This window comes from Papio anubis, chromosome 4 (assembly GCF_008728515.1).
Source record: "Papio anubis isolate 15944 chromosome 4, Panubis1.0, whole genome shotgun sequence".
NCBI lineage: Eukaryota > Metazoa > Chordata > Mammalia > Primates > Cercopithecidae > Papio > Papio anubis.
This window is the reverse complement of record NC_044979.1, coordinates 8,905,632-8,921,342: the sequence shown is the minus strand read 5'-3', so window position 1 is coordinate 8,921,342 and position 15,711 is coordinate 8,905,632. Positions and strand designations below refer to the sequence as shown.

Below are 15,711 nucleotides of genomic sequence, written 5' to 3'. Positions count from 1 at the left end.
ATTGGGATAGCCATTTGTGTTTCCTAGTACTTATTTATCCAAAGGAAAAATAAGCTCATATCTATGACAGAGGATAAGTTTGCAGATTTAGAGGCCAAAGTTAGGAGACTAACCTCTCCCTCCCATGGAGACTGGGAGATAGGGACACTGTCTTCCTTGATGTTTTGCATTCATACACACACACACACACACGTGTGTGTATATATTGAGACAGGGTCATATTCTGTTGTAGGCTGAGTGTAGTGACACAATTGTGGCTCTCTGTAACCTCAAACTCCTGGGCAAAGTGCTCCTCCACCTGAGTCTCCTGAGTAGCTGGGATTATGAGTGTGCACCACCATGCCCAGTTACTTTTCCATTATTTTTTGTAGAGAGCCCAGAGAAGTCTCACTGTATTGCTTAGACTGGTCTTGAACTCCTGGCTTTAAACAATCCTCCCCATCTCAGCCTCTCAAGTTCTGGGATTCCTGATGTAGCTCTCAGGTCCTTGAGAAAAACAGTTCTGAGTTGTAAAGCTGCCAAAAGTTTTCTTGCTTTCAAAAAATATTTATGTACATCTCTGCCCAGTGTGGTGGCTCACGCCTATAATCCCAGCACTGGGAGGTGAGGCAGGAGGATCACCCAGAAGCCAGGAGTTTGAGACCATCTAGGCAACATACTTGAGACCATGTCTCTATAAATTTTGTTTTTTAATTAGCCAGGTGTGGAGGTGCATGCTTGTAGTCCCAGCCACTTGGGAGGCTGAAGCAGGAGAACCACTTGAACCCAGGTCTGAGGCTGCAGTGAAGGCATCACTGTACTCCAGCATGGGTGACAGAGTAGACCTCTGCCTCTAAAACAATAAAAATATAAAATAAAATGAAGGATTTATACCAAGCTACATGGGCAGAAGAAGAAATTCACAACCACAAGCTTTCTAACATAAATGTGCTAAGAAAGAGGGTGTTGTGGGGAGCATCTCTGCCTTTTTCTGGGGAGAAGAAAACTTATTTTTTCTTTTTTGACTTGTGTTGCTTTTACAGTTCTCCTGGCTATCTGGTAATTACATGTGTCTTTGTGTTGGGCCCGGGGGTGCAGGGAAGACCGGCTGCAGCACAGGCCAACAAAGTGACAAGTGTAGAGATGCTGCACTGTGGGCTTGGGCAGGAGCTGAGGCCTCGAGCCCACGAATGCCAGGAAGCAGCTCTTCCAGCGGAGAAAGGCAAGGATCCTCCTGAGAGACTTTTGGAGGGAGTAGGGCCCTGCCAGCACCTTGACTTTTGGCCCAGTGAAACATTCTGGGCTTCTGACTTCCGATCCTGTAGAGAATAAATGCCAGTTCTTTCAGGCCGGGCTGGTGAGTGGTTGTTAGAGCAGTCTAGGGTCACCATCTAGGTGTGAAGCTATTTTAGAGCAATACGTAACTTGCACACAACCCACCACACACACACACACAACACACCACACACACAACCCACCACACACACCAACACCAAATACACACCACACACACACAAACACCACACAAAACCCACCACACACATACATAAACACATACAACCCACCACACACACACATGACACACACACACAGCCCACCACACACAAACACCACACACACAAAAATAAGTGACTCATCCGCAGTGAGCAGACTGGACAATGCCATTTGTCACACTTAGTTCATTCTAAATTCACTTGGTAATTGGGATAACCATTTGTGTTTTCTAATTGCCTTTATCCAAAGGAAAAATAAACTCATATCTATGACAGAGGATAAGTTTGCAATTTAGAGCCAAAGTTAGGAGACTAACCCTCTCCCTCCCATGGAGACTGGGAGATAGGGACACTGTCTTCCTTGATGTTTACATTTCATACACACACACACACACACACGTGTGTGTATATATTTTAGAGACAGGGTCATATTCTGTTGCTTAGGCTAGAGTGTAGTGACACAATTATGGCTCTCTGTAACCTCAAACTCCTGGGCTTAAGTGCTCCTCCCACCTGAGTCTCCTGAGTAGCTGGGATTATAGGTGTGCACCACCATGCCCAGTTACTTTTTTTTTCCATTATTTTTTGTAGAGACGAAGTCTCACTGTGTTGCCCAGACTGGTCTTGAACTCCTGGCTTTAAACAATCCTCCCATCTCAGCCTCTCAAAGTTCTGGGATTCCTGATGTAGCTCTCAGGTCCTTGAGAAAAACAGTTCTGAGTTGTAAAGCTGCCAAAAGTTTTTCTTAGCTTTCAAAAATATTTATGTACATCTCTGCCCAGTATGGTGGCTCACGCCTATAATCCCAGCACTTTGGGAGGTCAAGGCAGGAGGATCACCTGAAGCCAGGAGTTTGAGACCATCCTAGGCAACATAACGAGACCATGTCTCTATAAATTTTTGTTTTTTAATTAGCCAGGTGTGGAGGTGCATGCTTGTAGTCCCAGCCACTTGGGAGGCTGAAGCAGGAGAACCACTTGAACCCAGGAGTCTGAGGCTGCAGTGTGCATCACTGTACTCCAGCATGGGTGACAGAGTAAGACTCTGCCTCTAAAAAACAATAAAAATATAAAATAAAATGAAGGATTTACATATAGCTCACATGGGCAGAAGAAAATTCACAACCACAAGCTTTCTAACATAAATGTGCTAAGAAAAGAGGGTGTTGGTGAGGAGCATCTCTGCCTTTTTTCACCAGGGAGAAAGAAAACTTATTTTTCTTTTTGACTTGTGTTTGCTTTTACAGTTCTCCTGGCTATCTGGGTAATTACATGTGTCTTTGTGTTGGCGGGGGTGCAGGGGGAGATTCGGCTGCAGCACAGGCCAGCAAAGTGACAAGTGTAGGAAGATGCTGCACTGTGGGCTTGGGAGCCAGAATGAGGGGCCTCGAGCCCACGAATGCCAGGGAAGCAGCTCTTCCAGCCGGAAAAGGCAAGGAAGGATCCTCCCTGAGAGACTTTGGAGGGAGTAGGGCCCTGCCAGCACCTTGACTTTGGCCCAGTGAAACATTCTGGGCTTCTGACTTCCCGTCCTGTAAGAGAATAAATGCCAGTTCTTTCAGGCCGAGCTGGTGGTCGTTTGTTAGAGCAGTCCTAGGAATCTCATCTAGGTGTGAAGCTATTTTAGAGGGGTTTGTTGGGAAGCGTGTTTTGAGGCGAGGAGGTTTGAGCCAAAACCTGAATACAGTGAAGAATGGAAGGCCATGTGGACCTAGAGGAGGATTGTCTAGGCACATGCAGCAGCAATTCCAAAGGCCCTAAGGTGGAAATGAGTGGTGGCCGCTGGGGCAGTGTCTGGCAGGTGCATCGAGGTCTGCAGGAACCCTGCAGGCCATGGCAGCGGCTTGGATGTTAGTCCAAATGTTAGCAGGAGGCTTCGGAGTTCCCCAGCAAGGGAGTTGCCTGATCTGATTCATGTTTAAAGGGCCAAGCTGGTTAAGTGGAGACAGACTTTACGGGGCCAGAGCGGAGGCAGGAGGAGTGGCTGGCCACTACTGCAGAGTCCCGGTGAGGGAGACTATGGTGCAGGGGTGGGGGATAAGGGTGGGAAGCAGGCCTCACCATTATGGGGCATGCACATGTACCAGTTTCCTCTGCAGGAAATCTGAGCCATCTACCTGATACTCGTTTTACCAGCTGGATTCTTTTTCTTTTAGCAAGAGACGCTGGGAACTAGATATGCGGCAGGAAAGCATCTTGTGTGGTGGAATTTGGGGATTGACATTTGATCTCAGCCCAGGGCTTCTCTTACAGCGCGTGTCCCTGTCATGCATTATACATGTTTTCATGCACTTAAAGATATGTTTAGAACTGCAGAAGTAGAAGCACTTTGAACTTTTCCTGAATAATTGCCACATGACTTAGCAGGCCTCCTTCCACCTTAGATGGGAAACCTTGGAAAGTGCGGGGGCCTTCTTCAGTGTGTGCCACTGTAGGGGTTTTACCTCAACCCCCGTAGATTTGTGGTTGGAATGGACTCCTGTTACAAAAGACAGATTAACAAAAGAAAAACCAGTGGAAGTTTATTAACATGTATATTTCACATCTGCCTGGGAGACACGCAGGAATTGAGTAGTTCTCAAAGAGGTAGCTTTGAATTCCAGCTACTTGTATAGCATCTTCAACAAAGAAAAGCCAAGTTTTAAGGAAGTGATAGGACAAAGGAAAAGAACTTTGAGTGTCTAAGGGGGGACTTGTAGAAAAGTAAGTAACCGGCAGATAAATAGAGTTAGTAAAGCACCTTCATGTCGATTCCTCTGGCTCCAGCTCCAGGCCCATGAGAGTCTAAAGTTGTCTTCAGTGGTTAACTTGTTTTCCCTGGTAGAGAGAGGGAGCGGACACCTTTTATGCTTCTAAATCTATATCCTGCATTTAGGCAAGTGGAGGGCAGAGAGCTTTCTTCCATTTACTTTTTCACTGCCTTCAGCTCAACAACCTTTCATATTTCGGAGCCTCCCCAGCTGTTCTCTTGGTGCCCTCCAGCTGGGAAGGCTCAAAGGATGGGGAATGTGTACCTGTGACTGCTACCAGCGAATTGCCCCCCATCAGGGTCAGTGAGGGATGTGCTTTCTGCTGCCTCCCCAAACTGTAAACCCCTGGAAATTAGCTGCGTGACAGTCTTGCATATTTGCTATAGGGATGAGGCAGGAGGTAACGGTGATGATAGTTAAGGGCAGGTTCATTAAAGCGAAGTCTCCATCTCTCCTCACTTGATCCTCAGTCTCCTCCAGCTTTTCCACAGTCATCCATCCAGAAATTACTAACAAGTGCTTGGTTTTACTTTGTAGTAAGTACCAAACCAAGAGATAGTTCTGTAGTTAAATGAGCGTTAACAGTCTCCTCAACACCCTCTCACATTGTGGGAAAGCTGCATGGACCACCTCTGCCTGACTCATGATGAGGCCGGGCACCCGGCACAGTGGCAGATGGTGGGCACTGATTAAATATTTGTTGCATGTATGAGCAAGTCCTGTAGGGGGAACTGGAACTGTATGTCTGCAAGAAGTGGGTGCAGTTTTCCATCTTCCAGATACAGAGCTGCTTCTAAACAATACTTGGGTGTCTTCATAGAGGATTTCTGGAGACACTGTTCCTGTCACCCCCTGGCATGCCAGCCCACTTTGCATCTAATCCGATAATGGGAGCCAGGTGCTGTTGGAGGGGAAAATGGATCCTCCCAGGGGCCCTATCAATATTCGCTGTCCAGTGGGCCCTTCCTGTCCAGCCCTTTCTCTCGCTAGATTGTCAAAAGCTGAGACCGTCTCCACTGGGCTAGGCCACTGGGCCATTTGGCTGGTTGCTGGGCCATCCTCTAAGACATTTTGAAGGGTGAAGTCTCAGATACCAAGGCCTTAAGCTTCCAGCTGGCATAAAGGCTCAGGAATCCCTCCACAACTCCTTCGCCACTCATTTTCTTTCTGCAGAGCGAAAGCACAGTCATACTTAGTTTCCTCTGGCTATGCCTAAAGAGGAAGTTACAGCAGGTGGTTAACTCCTGACTGGGAGGAGAGACATTTCCTCTAGTGGAGGCTGGGCAGAGAGAAGAAGGTTAGGGCCTTGTTTAAATGAAGAACTTTTCTGTTATGAAAGACGGATTACAGACAAGAAGTGAGTCTATGAAGGAATTCTCCTTCGCAGGCTCTTGCAGGAAGGTAGCAATCAAGTTGAATTTTAGGAATAGAGAAGCATTAGATGTCCAAACTCACTCATTAACCCCGGGGGATCCGACACTTACTCTGTGCCCAGGCCAGCACACATGCAACTTTAGTGGTTAACACTGAGGACAGAGGGGCACTGCTTGAGTTCAAATCAGCCACTATCCAGCTGAGTAGCCTTCGGTAAGTTCCTGAACATTTCAGAGTCTCAGTTGTTACATTTGTAAAATAAGGACCAGAAGAGTATTGCATAGGGTTGTTGAGTGGATGAAATAAGACATGTATGTGAGGAGTTTATCACCATGCCTGACACAAAGTAAAGCCTCCCAAAATGTTAACTATTAAATTACTAAGTATTTAGGTAAAAACTGGAGCACCTTCTTATTGCACTGTTGGTAGAAAAATTCATTCTTCCATAACTACTAAACTTTGCCTATATTCTACAATATGCTATGATGATATTTTCAGAACCCCCAAACTATGTGATATGACAAAGATTTTTTTCATATTTGTGAATTTTATTTTGTAAAGTATAAAAGTCGGGCTGGGTGCAGTGGCTCACACCTGTAATTCCAGCACTTTGGGAGGCCGAGGTGGGCCGATTATCTGAGGTCAGGAGTTCAGGACTAGCCTGGCCAACATGGCGAAACCCCATCTCTACTAAAAATACAAAAATTAGCCAGGTCCGTGGTGGTGCGTGCCTGTAATCCCAGCTACTTGGGAGGCTGAGGCAGGAGAATCACTTGAACCTGGGAGGCGGAGGTTGCAGTGAGCTGATACTGCGCATTGCACTCTAGCCTGGGTGACAGAGCTAGACACTGTCTAAAAAAAAAAAAAGTTTAAAAGTTAAGTAGTTAATGTACAAATTAGTCAACTTAACTGGGATAGGTAAAATAAGACCTGAATGAATGGAGAGCCATGAATCTTAAAGACAATCAGGTTTTTAAAATATTGACAAGAAATTCTAAAGTTCATTTTGTTACAAAACTGAACTGAGGTCTACTTGCCCTGCGCATTAAGAGGAAACACCAACACTGAGGTTTTGCATCCGGAGAAAAGAGCACATTTATCCGCAGGGCACCAAGTGAGGAGAAGCGGGTCATACTTAAGATCCGACCTCTTCAATGACTTACAAGCAAGGTGTTTTTTTTTTCCCTAGTCGGAGTCTAGCTCTGCTGCCCAGACTTGAGTGCAGTGGCACTATCTTGGCTCACTGCAACCTCTGCCTCTTGGGTTCAAGTGATTCTCCTGCCTCAGCCTCCCGAGTAGCTGGGATTACAGGTTCCTGCCACCATGTCCAGCTAATTTTTGTATTTTTAGTAGAGGCGGGGTTTCAATGTGTTGGCCAGGCTGGTCTCAAACTCCTGACCTTGTGATCTGCCCACTTCAGCCTCCCAAAGTGCTGTGATTACAAGCATGAGCCACTGGGCACGGCCACAAGCAAGGGTTTTTAAAAGCAGGGGTAAATTTCAGGAAAGGAGAAGTTATGGGCAAAATTGTGAATCGATACATGGAGGTTATGCACTGGTTTGGCCTCAAAGGGCAGGATATCTTGAAGGAGGAGCCTTAAAGGTCATATGTGAATTCAAAGACTCTGATTTGGGATAAGTTAAGGAAGCCAAGCTTTGTCTAAAACCTTGGGGTCAGCAGAAAGGAATGTTTAGGTTTGGCCCAACTTCCATCAGGATCCTCAGGAAGAAATTTAGAACAAAGAACAGCAGAGTTCAGTCCTCAGCTCCCTCTTCTCTGAGGTCTACAGGCCAGAGCATCCATTTGGGAGAGGGGTCCAGGTTTCTGAAGAGCAACTCATGGACATATATTAAGATGTTTAGTTTCTATAGGGAACCAAGTATTTTGTGACTCTAACTTCCTTGTTTTAAGCTACAATTACCTTCTTGTTTACTAGGTTGCTAGCTGGGTGCCTGGAACTTCCCTTGAGGGAATTCAAGATTTTCCTTTATTTCCATGCTTGCCCCCTCCCCACTTCCTGCAGGCCTCTAAGAAGAGCGCCGGCTCCACCTCAGTTTCGAAGAATAAATGAAGTGATTCTAGCCAAGAAGTTATGAAGAATAAAAAAATCCAGAATCTGTGTGTAGGGGAAGTACTTGAACTACTAGCTACCAAAACTTATTTTCTGTGATACAGCTACAAACATTAAATGTAGTTTTAGGTTGGGGGTTGCCTCTCTAAACACAACTCTAAGTTTTGGCACATTAAAACAAAACTTGCTCGCTGGGCATGGTGGCTCACGCCTGTAATCCTAGCACTTTGGGAGGCCGAGGCGGGCAGATCCCGAGGTCAAGAGATCGAGACCATCCTGGCTAACACGGTGAAACCCCGTCTCTACTAAAAATAGAAAAAACTATTGGGGTATGGTGGCGCGTGCCTGTAGTCCCAGCTACTCAAGGGGCTGAGGCAGGAGAAGGGTGTGAACCTGGGAGGCAGAGGTTGCAGTGAGCCGAGATCGTGCCATTGAATTCCAGCCTGGGAGACAGAGCGAGACTCTGTCTCAAAAAATAAATAAATGAATAAATAAAAATAAAATAAAAATAAAACAAAACTTTCTCATGCTTGCTTCAGCAGCACATAGACTAAAACAAAACTTTCTCACATCAACAACTGAAAAGGTAGGCCGGATGCAGTGGTTCACATCTGTAATCACAACACTTTGGGAGGCTGGGGCTGGAGGATCACTTGAGTCCAGGAGTTTGAGACCAGCCTGGGCAACACAGTGAGACCCCATCTCTACAAAAGAAAAAATTAAAATAAAATAATTAGCTGGATGTGGTGATGTGACCGTGTAGTGCCGGTTACTCAGAGGCTGAGGTGGGAGGATTGCTTGAGCTCAGGAAGTCCAGGCTTCAGTGAGCCATGATCGTGCTACTGCACTTCAGCTTGGGTGACAGAGTGAGACCCTGTCTCAAAAAAGAAAAAAAAGTTAACAAGTTAAAGTACAAATGGAGGAAATACGTCTGCAACAAACATGACAAGTCTTTAATACCTGTACTTTATGAGTGCCCCCCAAACAATAAACCAACTTCCCAACTTTTAAAATGGGCAAATAGAAAAGTGGGCAAATGGACATAAACAAATTCACAAAAAAGAAAATAAAACTGACAAAAAATAACCATGTGAAAAAACAATCCAGCTAACTAGTACTCTAAGAAATGCAAGTACAAAAGATGAGAAATAACCAAACTAATTTTTTTTAAAAGTCTGTGATGTCAGGTATATGGAAAATGGGCATTTCTCAGGGAAAACTAATAAGCTTTCCTGTAAGATAATTTAGAAAACATTTAAAAATATACTCCTTTTATAAAGCCATAATCATGTTTAAAAGAATAATAAAATGGAAGAAAATTCACAAGATCGTGTTAAGTGAAGAAGGCAGAATACATCTTTGCAAGGCACTATCCCAATTATGCCAGACATGCCATGGACATACATAGAGAAAACACCGGAGACAACATACCAAAATATTAAATATACTTGACTCTAGGAGGTAAAACTGAGTGTTTTATGTTCCCCTATTTCCTATTTATGCAATAGATTTAAAAAGTGTTTCTACGACTAATTATACAATTCAAAAATTGCCTGTGTTGAAAAGCATGAAAGTACATGAAATTGTACTACCCTGGAAACCCCAGGAAGTGTTTAGTTTGGAAAGCCAGGGCCACCTGCTAGTGGGTGAGTCATGGGCACAGGCTCGCACCTGCCACCGCAGACGCCACACAGGCTGCTGCGCCTCTCCAAGCGAAATGCCCCACGTGTGCCAACGGCCACCTCGGCCGTCGTCCTGCGCCTGGCCCGCAGCCAGAGGAAGCCCAGCAACTTCTGCTCTTTCTTAATTTCTGGAAAACAGGGAAGAGAGGCCTTTTCAAAGTTCGCAGGATCGGGCCATTTTGTGCTCCACTTTGGAACAAATCGGAAGCTAGGGACTTCCAGATGCGCTACCGCCGTCCCGGGACCGCCGCTCCCGCAAGCGTCCGCACTGCGGCGGGAGTGCGCGGCCTGAGAAAGGCCCGGGGCAAGACGCTCCGGGGGCGGCCAGAGCCCTCTTTGAAGTCTCCCGACGGGTTCCGAGCCTCTCATAAGCCAGCCAAGACCGACCAGCCCCGGTGACCACAGGCCAGCCACGCGGTCGCCCGGGGACGCGCGTGCTCCGCAGGGACAAAGGGTCGGGAAACTTGAGCTCCGGCCAGTCCCGGAGAGACCCGGGCTGGTGGTCGCCATGGCAACGGAATCGGGCCCTCCGAGATCCGCCGCCCTGGTGCAGCAGCGGCGGGGGTGACCCGGCCCGCTCTAGGTGGGGGCCCGCGCCCGGGCCCCGGCCGTCCCTCCCCGCCCCCAGGCCGCGGCCGCGGGAGCCGGCGACTGACCCTCGGCAGCTCCTGTAGTCACGTGGCGCTGGGAACCCGGCGGGGGGAGGTTGGGGACGGGCCTGGCAGTTGTGAACTCGAACCTGCCGCTGTCGCCGCGGCGGGGCGGGGAGCTGGAGTGGGCCGCGGAGGCCGGCCTTCGGGCTCCATGGACCGGCGCTGCGCCCCTGCACAGCCCGCCGCAGAGGTACGACCCCGGCAGGGGCGCGGGGGGCACCGCGGGCCCGCGGGGGGCCGCTCCACCTGCGGGGCGCGTGACCGTGAGTGTGCGCGACCGTGTGTGAGTGCGCGGGGGGGACGCTGCTGGATCTGCGGGGGTGGGGGAGCGCACCTGCGCACAGGCTCCGCGAGCTGCGCCGTGCGTGGGACCCGAAATGGCTCACTCGCAAGAACGGGACCTGTGTGCCCGGGAGCGTGGACGGAGGACACGCATCAGTACAAAAGGGCGGTGTGGGAGTTCTGCCACCCGCGGGCAGCCACGATGCGGAAGGGGATTCTGACTGAGTCCTGGTCACAGCAGCTGGCCCTGCGCAGCCCCATGGGAAATAGGCCTGGAATTCCTGTCGGGAGGAGGTTGAGGGAAGGGGAGCCAGCAGGGATTCCAGAGTTCCTGCCATAGGCCGGCCTTTGGCCATCAGGGAAAGCCCAGACTCTGGCCACAGCATGGAGAATTCGTTCTGTGACCTTAGCAGGGAAGGAAGTGATCCCCAAAGACAGCAGTGTGCTTCCTTGTTGAAGGGGCACATTCATTTATTAATCCAATGTCCATTAAGGTCACTCTGCCAGGCAGGGTGTGGGGCTTATGGCTGGTGCTTGTGGCTCTGTGGGGGGAGGGGTTGTGGCTGGTGAGGACACAAAGCTGACTGCCCTAGAGGAGCTCAGAGCCTCACTCCTGTTTTCTCTCCCCTCCCCACAGGTAAGGCTGGCCTCTCTGCAGTCAGAGGTCTGAGCTCTGCCATGGGGGTAGGGGTGTCTTTATTGCTGCAGTTTTCTCTGACACCTGGGGGCTACCGGAGTGTGGGCCGAAGCAGGCGCTGCAGCCGCGGAAGTATTCCCAGGAACATTCCCAAGAGGAGCTGGAAAAAGCCTCATCCCCAGCTCTGCAGTCTCCAGGGTAGAGTCTGTCCTTTGCTGTGCTCCCAAACCACTCCACAACTGGGGTGCACAGGCGTCCCCGTCCCGGCGGAAGGAAATGGCCCTTTCTCATATCCTGGGGTCTTCGCTGTGCACAGTCTGACACTGGGAATGAGTGACCTTTGTGTTCCCTGAGAAGAGAGTGGGCTCTAGGGAATTTAGAAGGATGTGTCTGGAGCTTGTGAGCAGGCACAGAAGGGCCCTTAGGAACCTAACTGCTTCCTTCCTCCTTCTGCGGAGGAGGCTCCTGTGCAGGAGTCTGGGCTCCCCTCAGCTGTGGAAGAGCTGAACACGGGGCAGCCCCTGGCGAGGCTGGGGCAGGACCGGGCAGGGGACCGAGATTGCAATCTCATCTTCCCTCCCCTTCTCTTGCCCCAGTAATCTCCAGCACCCCGAGGGAGGGAGAGCCAGTGATCAGACCCTGAAGGCAGCAGGCTGTGGGTGTTCCTTGGATTCAGGGAGAGCATTCCTTCCTGCAATGTCCTAATTTGTGTGGGTGGAAGAGGGCAGGCGGGCAGAATGTGGGCACAGTCTGGGCAGGCAGTGGTCTGGCGTTAGACTGGTGGGAGTAGCACCCAGGGCTCCACTTCTGTTCCCCGAGAAGGGCTGTTCTCACTTGTCCTCCAGCCTCCTGCAGAGACTGCAGTTAGTAATGCTGAAAGTGCCTCCCCTGTGGGGCTAGGAATGAAAGGCTATAGAAACTTTTTTCTCTGAGATCTTTGCAAACCCAGGCATTTTAGAGGAAAGAGCACTGGCCTGGAAGTTTAAAGACCTGTTCCCTAGTCTTGGTTCTGCTGTTGGCTTACTGTGTCACCTTGGGCAGGTCTCCTTATCTTTGATGCCTCACAGTTGCTTCATCTGTCAAACAGGAAGCTCAGTGTCTGCTTGTCCAGCTTCACAGAGTTGCTGTGCAGCTCAGATGTGGCACAGAAAATAGCAGACACAGGGAGAGGGCAGCAGGAAAGCGCTTGGAAAAGCATAAGGCACTGTAGGGAGCAGTGGCCACGTTTTCTGGTGAGTCCTGTGGCAGGAATGTTTGTGCATTCAGCACTGGAGCATTTACTCCCTGTCTGACACTGGGGTAGCTGCCATGAGGGGGATTCTAGTATCAGAGTCCCTCCCTTCTGGAAGTTTCCAGGGCAATAAAGACATAAGACAAACATCCTTGAAATGTTATCTAAAAACCCAAGATTGAAATAATACGTATCACACAAGGAAACAGGAGAGTAGTCTAGCTCCGTGTCCAGGGCTCTAGGGGTTCATAGATGGCAGCTCCTGTCCGGGGCTGAGGTTGGGAGGGGAAAAACAGGGGCAGGGTAAGTTGGTCTCTGGAGTGACTGTGCTTTTCCACCCTCAGCAGAGGAAGAACCGATGCTGGAACGTCGTTGCAGGGGCCCCCTGGCCATGGGCCCGGCCCAGGCCCGACTCCTTTCTGGGCCCTCCCAGGAGTCACCCCAGACTCTGGAGAAGGAGCCCCGCAGGCTGAGGCAACAAGGCACGTCAGTGGCCCAGTCCGGTGCCCAAGCTCCAGGCAGGGCCCATCGCTGTGCCCACTGTCGAAGGCACTTCACTGGCTGGGTGGCTCTGTGGCTTCACGCCCGCCGCTGCCAGGCCCGGCTGCCCTTGCCCTGCCCTGAGTGTGGCCGTCGCTTTCGCCATGCCCCCTTCTTAGCACTGCACCGCCAGGTCCATGCTGCTGCCACCCCAGACCTGGGATTCGCCTGCCACCTCTGTGGGCAGAGCTTCCGAGGCTGGGTGGCCCTGGTTCTGCATCTGCGGGCCCATTCTGCTGCAAAGCGGCCCATCGCTTGTCCTAAATGCGAGAGACGCTTCTGGCGACGAAAGCAGCTTCGAGCTCATCTGCGGCGGTGCCACCCTCCCGCCCCGGAGGCCCGGCCCTTCATATGCGGCAACTGTGGCCGGAGCTTTGCCCAGTGGGACCAGCTAGTTGCCCACAAGCGGGTGCACGTAGCCGAGGCCCTGGAGGAGGCCGCAGCCAAGGCTCTGGGGCCCCGGCCCAGGGGCCGCCCCGCGGTGACCGCCCCCCGGCCCGGTGGGGATGCCGTCGACCGCCCCTTCCAGTGTGCCTGCTGTGGCAAGCGCTTCCGGCACAAGCCCAATTTGATCGCCCACCGCCGCGTGCACACGGGCGAGCGACCTCACCAGTGCCCCGAGTGCGGGAAGCGCTTCACCAATAAGCCCTACCTGACTTCCCACCGGCGCATCCACACTGGCGAGAAGCCCTACCCGTGCAAAGAGTGCGGCCGCCGCTTCCGGCACAAACCCAACCTGCTGTCTCACAGCAAGATTCACAAGCGATCCGAGGGGTCGGCCCAAGCCATCCCCGGCCCGGGGAGCCCCCAGCCGCCAGCCGGCCCCCAGGAGTCCGCGGCCGAGCCCACCCCGGCGGCACCGCTGAAACCGGCCCAGGAGCCGCCGCCGGGGACCCCGCCAGAGCCCCCGCAGGACCGGGCCGAAGCGCCCCCCTCCCTCTACTGCTGCGACGACTGCGGCAGGAGCTTCCGGCTGGAGCGCTTCCTGCGGGCCCACCAGCGGCAGCACACCGGGGAGCGGCCCTTCACCTGCGCCGAGTGCGGGAAGAACTTCGGCAAGAAGACGCACCTGGTGGCGCACTCGCGCGTGCACTCCGGAGAGCGGCCCTTCGCCTGCGAGGAGTGCGGCCGCCGCTTCTCCCAGGGTAGCCATCTGGCTGCGCACCGGCGCGACCACGCCCCCGACCGGCCCTTCGTATGTCCCGACTGCGGCAAGGCTTTCCGCCACAAGCCCTACCTGGCGGCGCACCGGCGCATCCACACCGGCGAGAAGCCCTACGTCTGCCCCGACTGCGGCAAAGCCTTCAGCCAGAAGTCCAACCTGGTGTCGCACCGGCGCATCCACACGGGCGAGCGGCCCTACGCCTGCCCCGACTGCGACCGCAGCTTCAGCCAGAAGTCCAACCTCATCACTCACCGCAAGAGCCACATCCGGGACGGCGCCTTCTGCTGTGCCATCTGTGGCCAGACCTTCGATGACGAGGAGAGACTCCTGGCCCACCAGAAGAAGCACGATGTCTGAGACGGTGGGCGGGGCGGTGTTGGCTGAGAGAGGGCTGGGGTCCTTTGTGGTGGGAGTCGCAGTGGCCTGGGGGTGCCTGTCTGGTGCTGGAGTAGGGGACAGTGGGAATCCCAGAGGGGACAAAAGACGCGGGGAGTGATCTGGGTGGGCCCTGTTAGCGAGAGAGGTCAACCCCGGTGGCTAGGGAACCCACTTCCAAGTGCAGGGACGCCGGCCTCCAGCTGGTGTGTGCTGAGGTTCCATCCTGACTGCCCTGTGCCCTGGAAAAGTAGCAATAGCATCTGCCCCTTAGAGCCCTCTGGCTAGAGGAGCCACCAGTGGAAAGGAAAACCTTCCATCCTCTGGTGTTAACGCCTTAATGTCCCTGTCTTTTACTGTAAGTTACTTCAGATCATTTTTGGAAGTAGGCGAGGTACAGTCCTGTAAATGAATGCTCTGGGCTAGATACAGCTTGGAGAACCTGCTGGCCTTGTTAGACAGCACTTGGGCCTTTGCCAGCAGCAAGAGGTGAAGCCGAGCCATTCTAACCTCTCCTTTCCCCTCCCACCTGCCCCCTGCATAGGCTCCCAGACTTGGAGAGACCCATCTGCTGTTAGCACTTCCATCCTCTTCCTTCCCAAAGAGCAGACCCCCAGGGCGCTTACTCCTTGGTCTGTCTCGCTTTATCTGTCGCCCCTCCCAGCACTGAGAGCCTCCCCTGGCTGTCAGCAGCACTGTGTCCAGGCTCTTGTCTGAACACCGCAGCCCCTCCTTTGCTCCTTCCAGAGCTCAGCATGTCATGGCAAGGACTGCCCCGTTGGTGATGGAGGGCCAGCTGAGGGGAAGTTACCGGTGAGTTTCCTTTTCACCATTTCTAGCATATGGACACCTGGCCTCTGCTTGAGCACTTAGGTGACAGGAACTTCCCCACCTCCTGAGGCCCTGGATGATTCTAATTGTTAGAAATCTTTCCTTATAATGAATGAATTCTGCTTTCCTATAATTTCTACCTATTGGGCCTTGTTCTGTTCTCTGGAACTAAACAGAACAACCATTTATCCCCCCTTTTCAAACTAGAGAATAAAGATTTGGTTTTAGAACTAGTGTCTGGGGAGTATTCCTTTTTCCTGGGGAGCTGCGACATGTCAGGAGGAGCAGCATGCTCTCCTCCCTAGAAGGCCAGGGTGGGTGGAGGAGTACTGTGGGTGGGGCTCTGGCCACAGGCCACATGCCCAGCTTGTTGAGCTCTGGCACCCGGCCTCAGTTCTTCCCTGAGCATACCCAGGCAGTTGGGCTAATTCTCTGGGTGGTGGGCCGAGGCTCCGGAGAACTGTGGTGGGTGGAATGCTCTCAGCTTGGTCCCAAGATTTATGTTCTTGGTCACTTGCCCTCCTAGGTGGGCCCAGTGACGCCGAATCTTTCTCACCACCTGGGCCTTTATGAAACTCCAGCGAGCGCTATGAGCTCTTTTGAGGGATGCTGGGTGTTAACAGACTTTGGTTATACCTGGACTCTGCCT

At 51.8% G+C, this 15,711-nt stretch overlaps 1 protein-coding gene across 12 annotated transcripts; it reads left to right on the top strand.

Annotated features, from left to right (window-relative positions):
- Positions 1 to 10,024: 10,024 nt before the first annotated feature.
- On the top strand, positions 10,025 to 15,296 carry REPIN1 (replication initiator 1). 12 transcript variants are annotated; one of them, XM_009204186.3, is made up of 4 exons: positions 10,026 to 10,191; positions 10,921 to 11,118; positions 12,008 to 12,152; positions 12,499 to 15,296. In XM_009204186.3, exon 4 carries the CDS (start codon positions 12,510 to 12,512, stop codon positions 14,211 to 14,213), a length of 1,704 nt encoding a protein of 567 aa, XP_009202450.1. In that variant the 5' UTR covers positions 10,026 to 10,191; positions 10,921 to 11,118; positions 12,008 to 12,152; positions 12,499 to 12,509; the 3' UTR covers positions 14,214 to 15,296. The 12 variants fall into 12 exon arrangements, with proteins under 12 accessions (XP_021792093.1, XP_009202451.1, XP_009202450.1 ...); XM_003896837.4 differs by having other exon boundaries at positions 12,496 to 15,296; XM_021936405.2 differs by having other exon boundaries at positions 10,026 to 10,264.
- The last annotated feature ends 415 nt before the right edge of the window (positions 15,297 to 15,711 follow it).

Excerpts from the sequence above, each read along its gene's own strand:
- REPIN1 (XM_021936400.2), top strand. The coding sequence starts at position 10,153 with ATGGACCGGCGCTGCGCCCCTGCACAGCCCGCCGCAGAGGTACGACCC. Across the intron at positions 10,265-10,920 it reads CACCTGCGGGGCGCGTGACC|GTAAGGCTGGCCTCTCTGCA; the intron begins GTGAGTGTGCGC and ends CCCTCCCCACAG. Across the intron at positions 11,119-12,495 it reads CCAGCTCTGCAGTCTCCAGG|CAGAGGAAGAACCGATGCTG; the intron begins GTAGAGTCTGTC and ends TTCCACCCTCAG.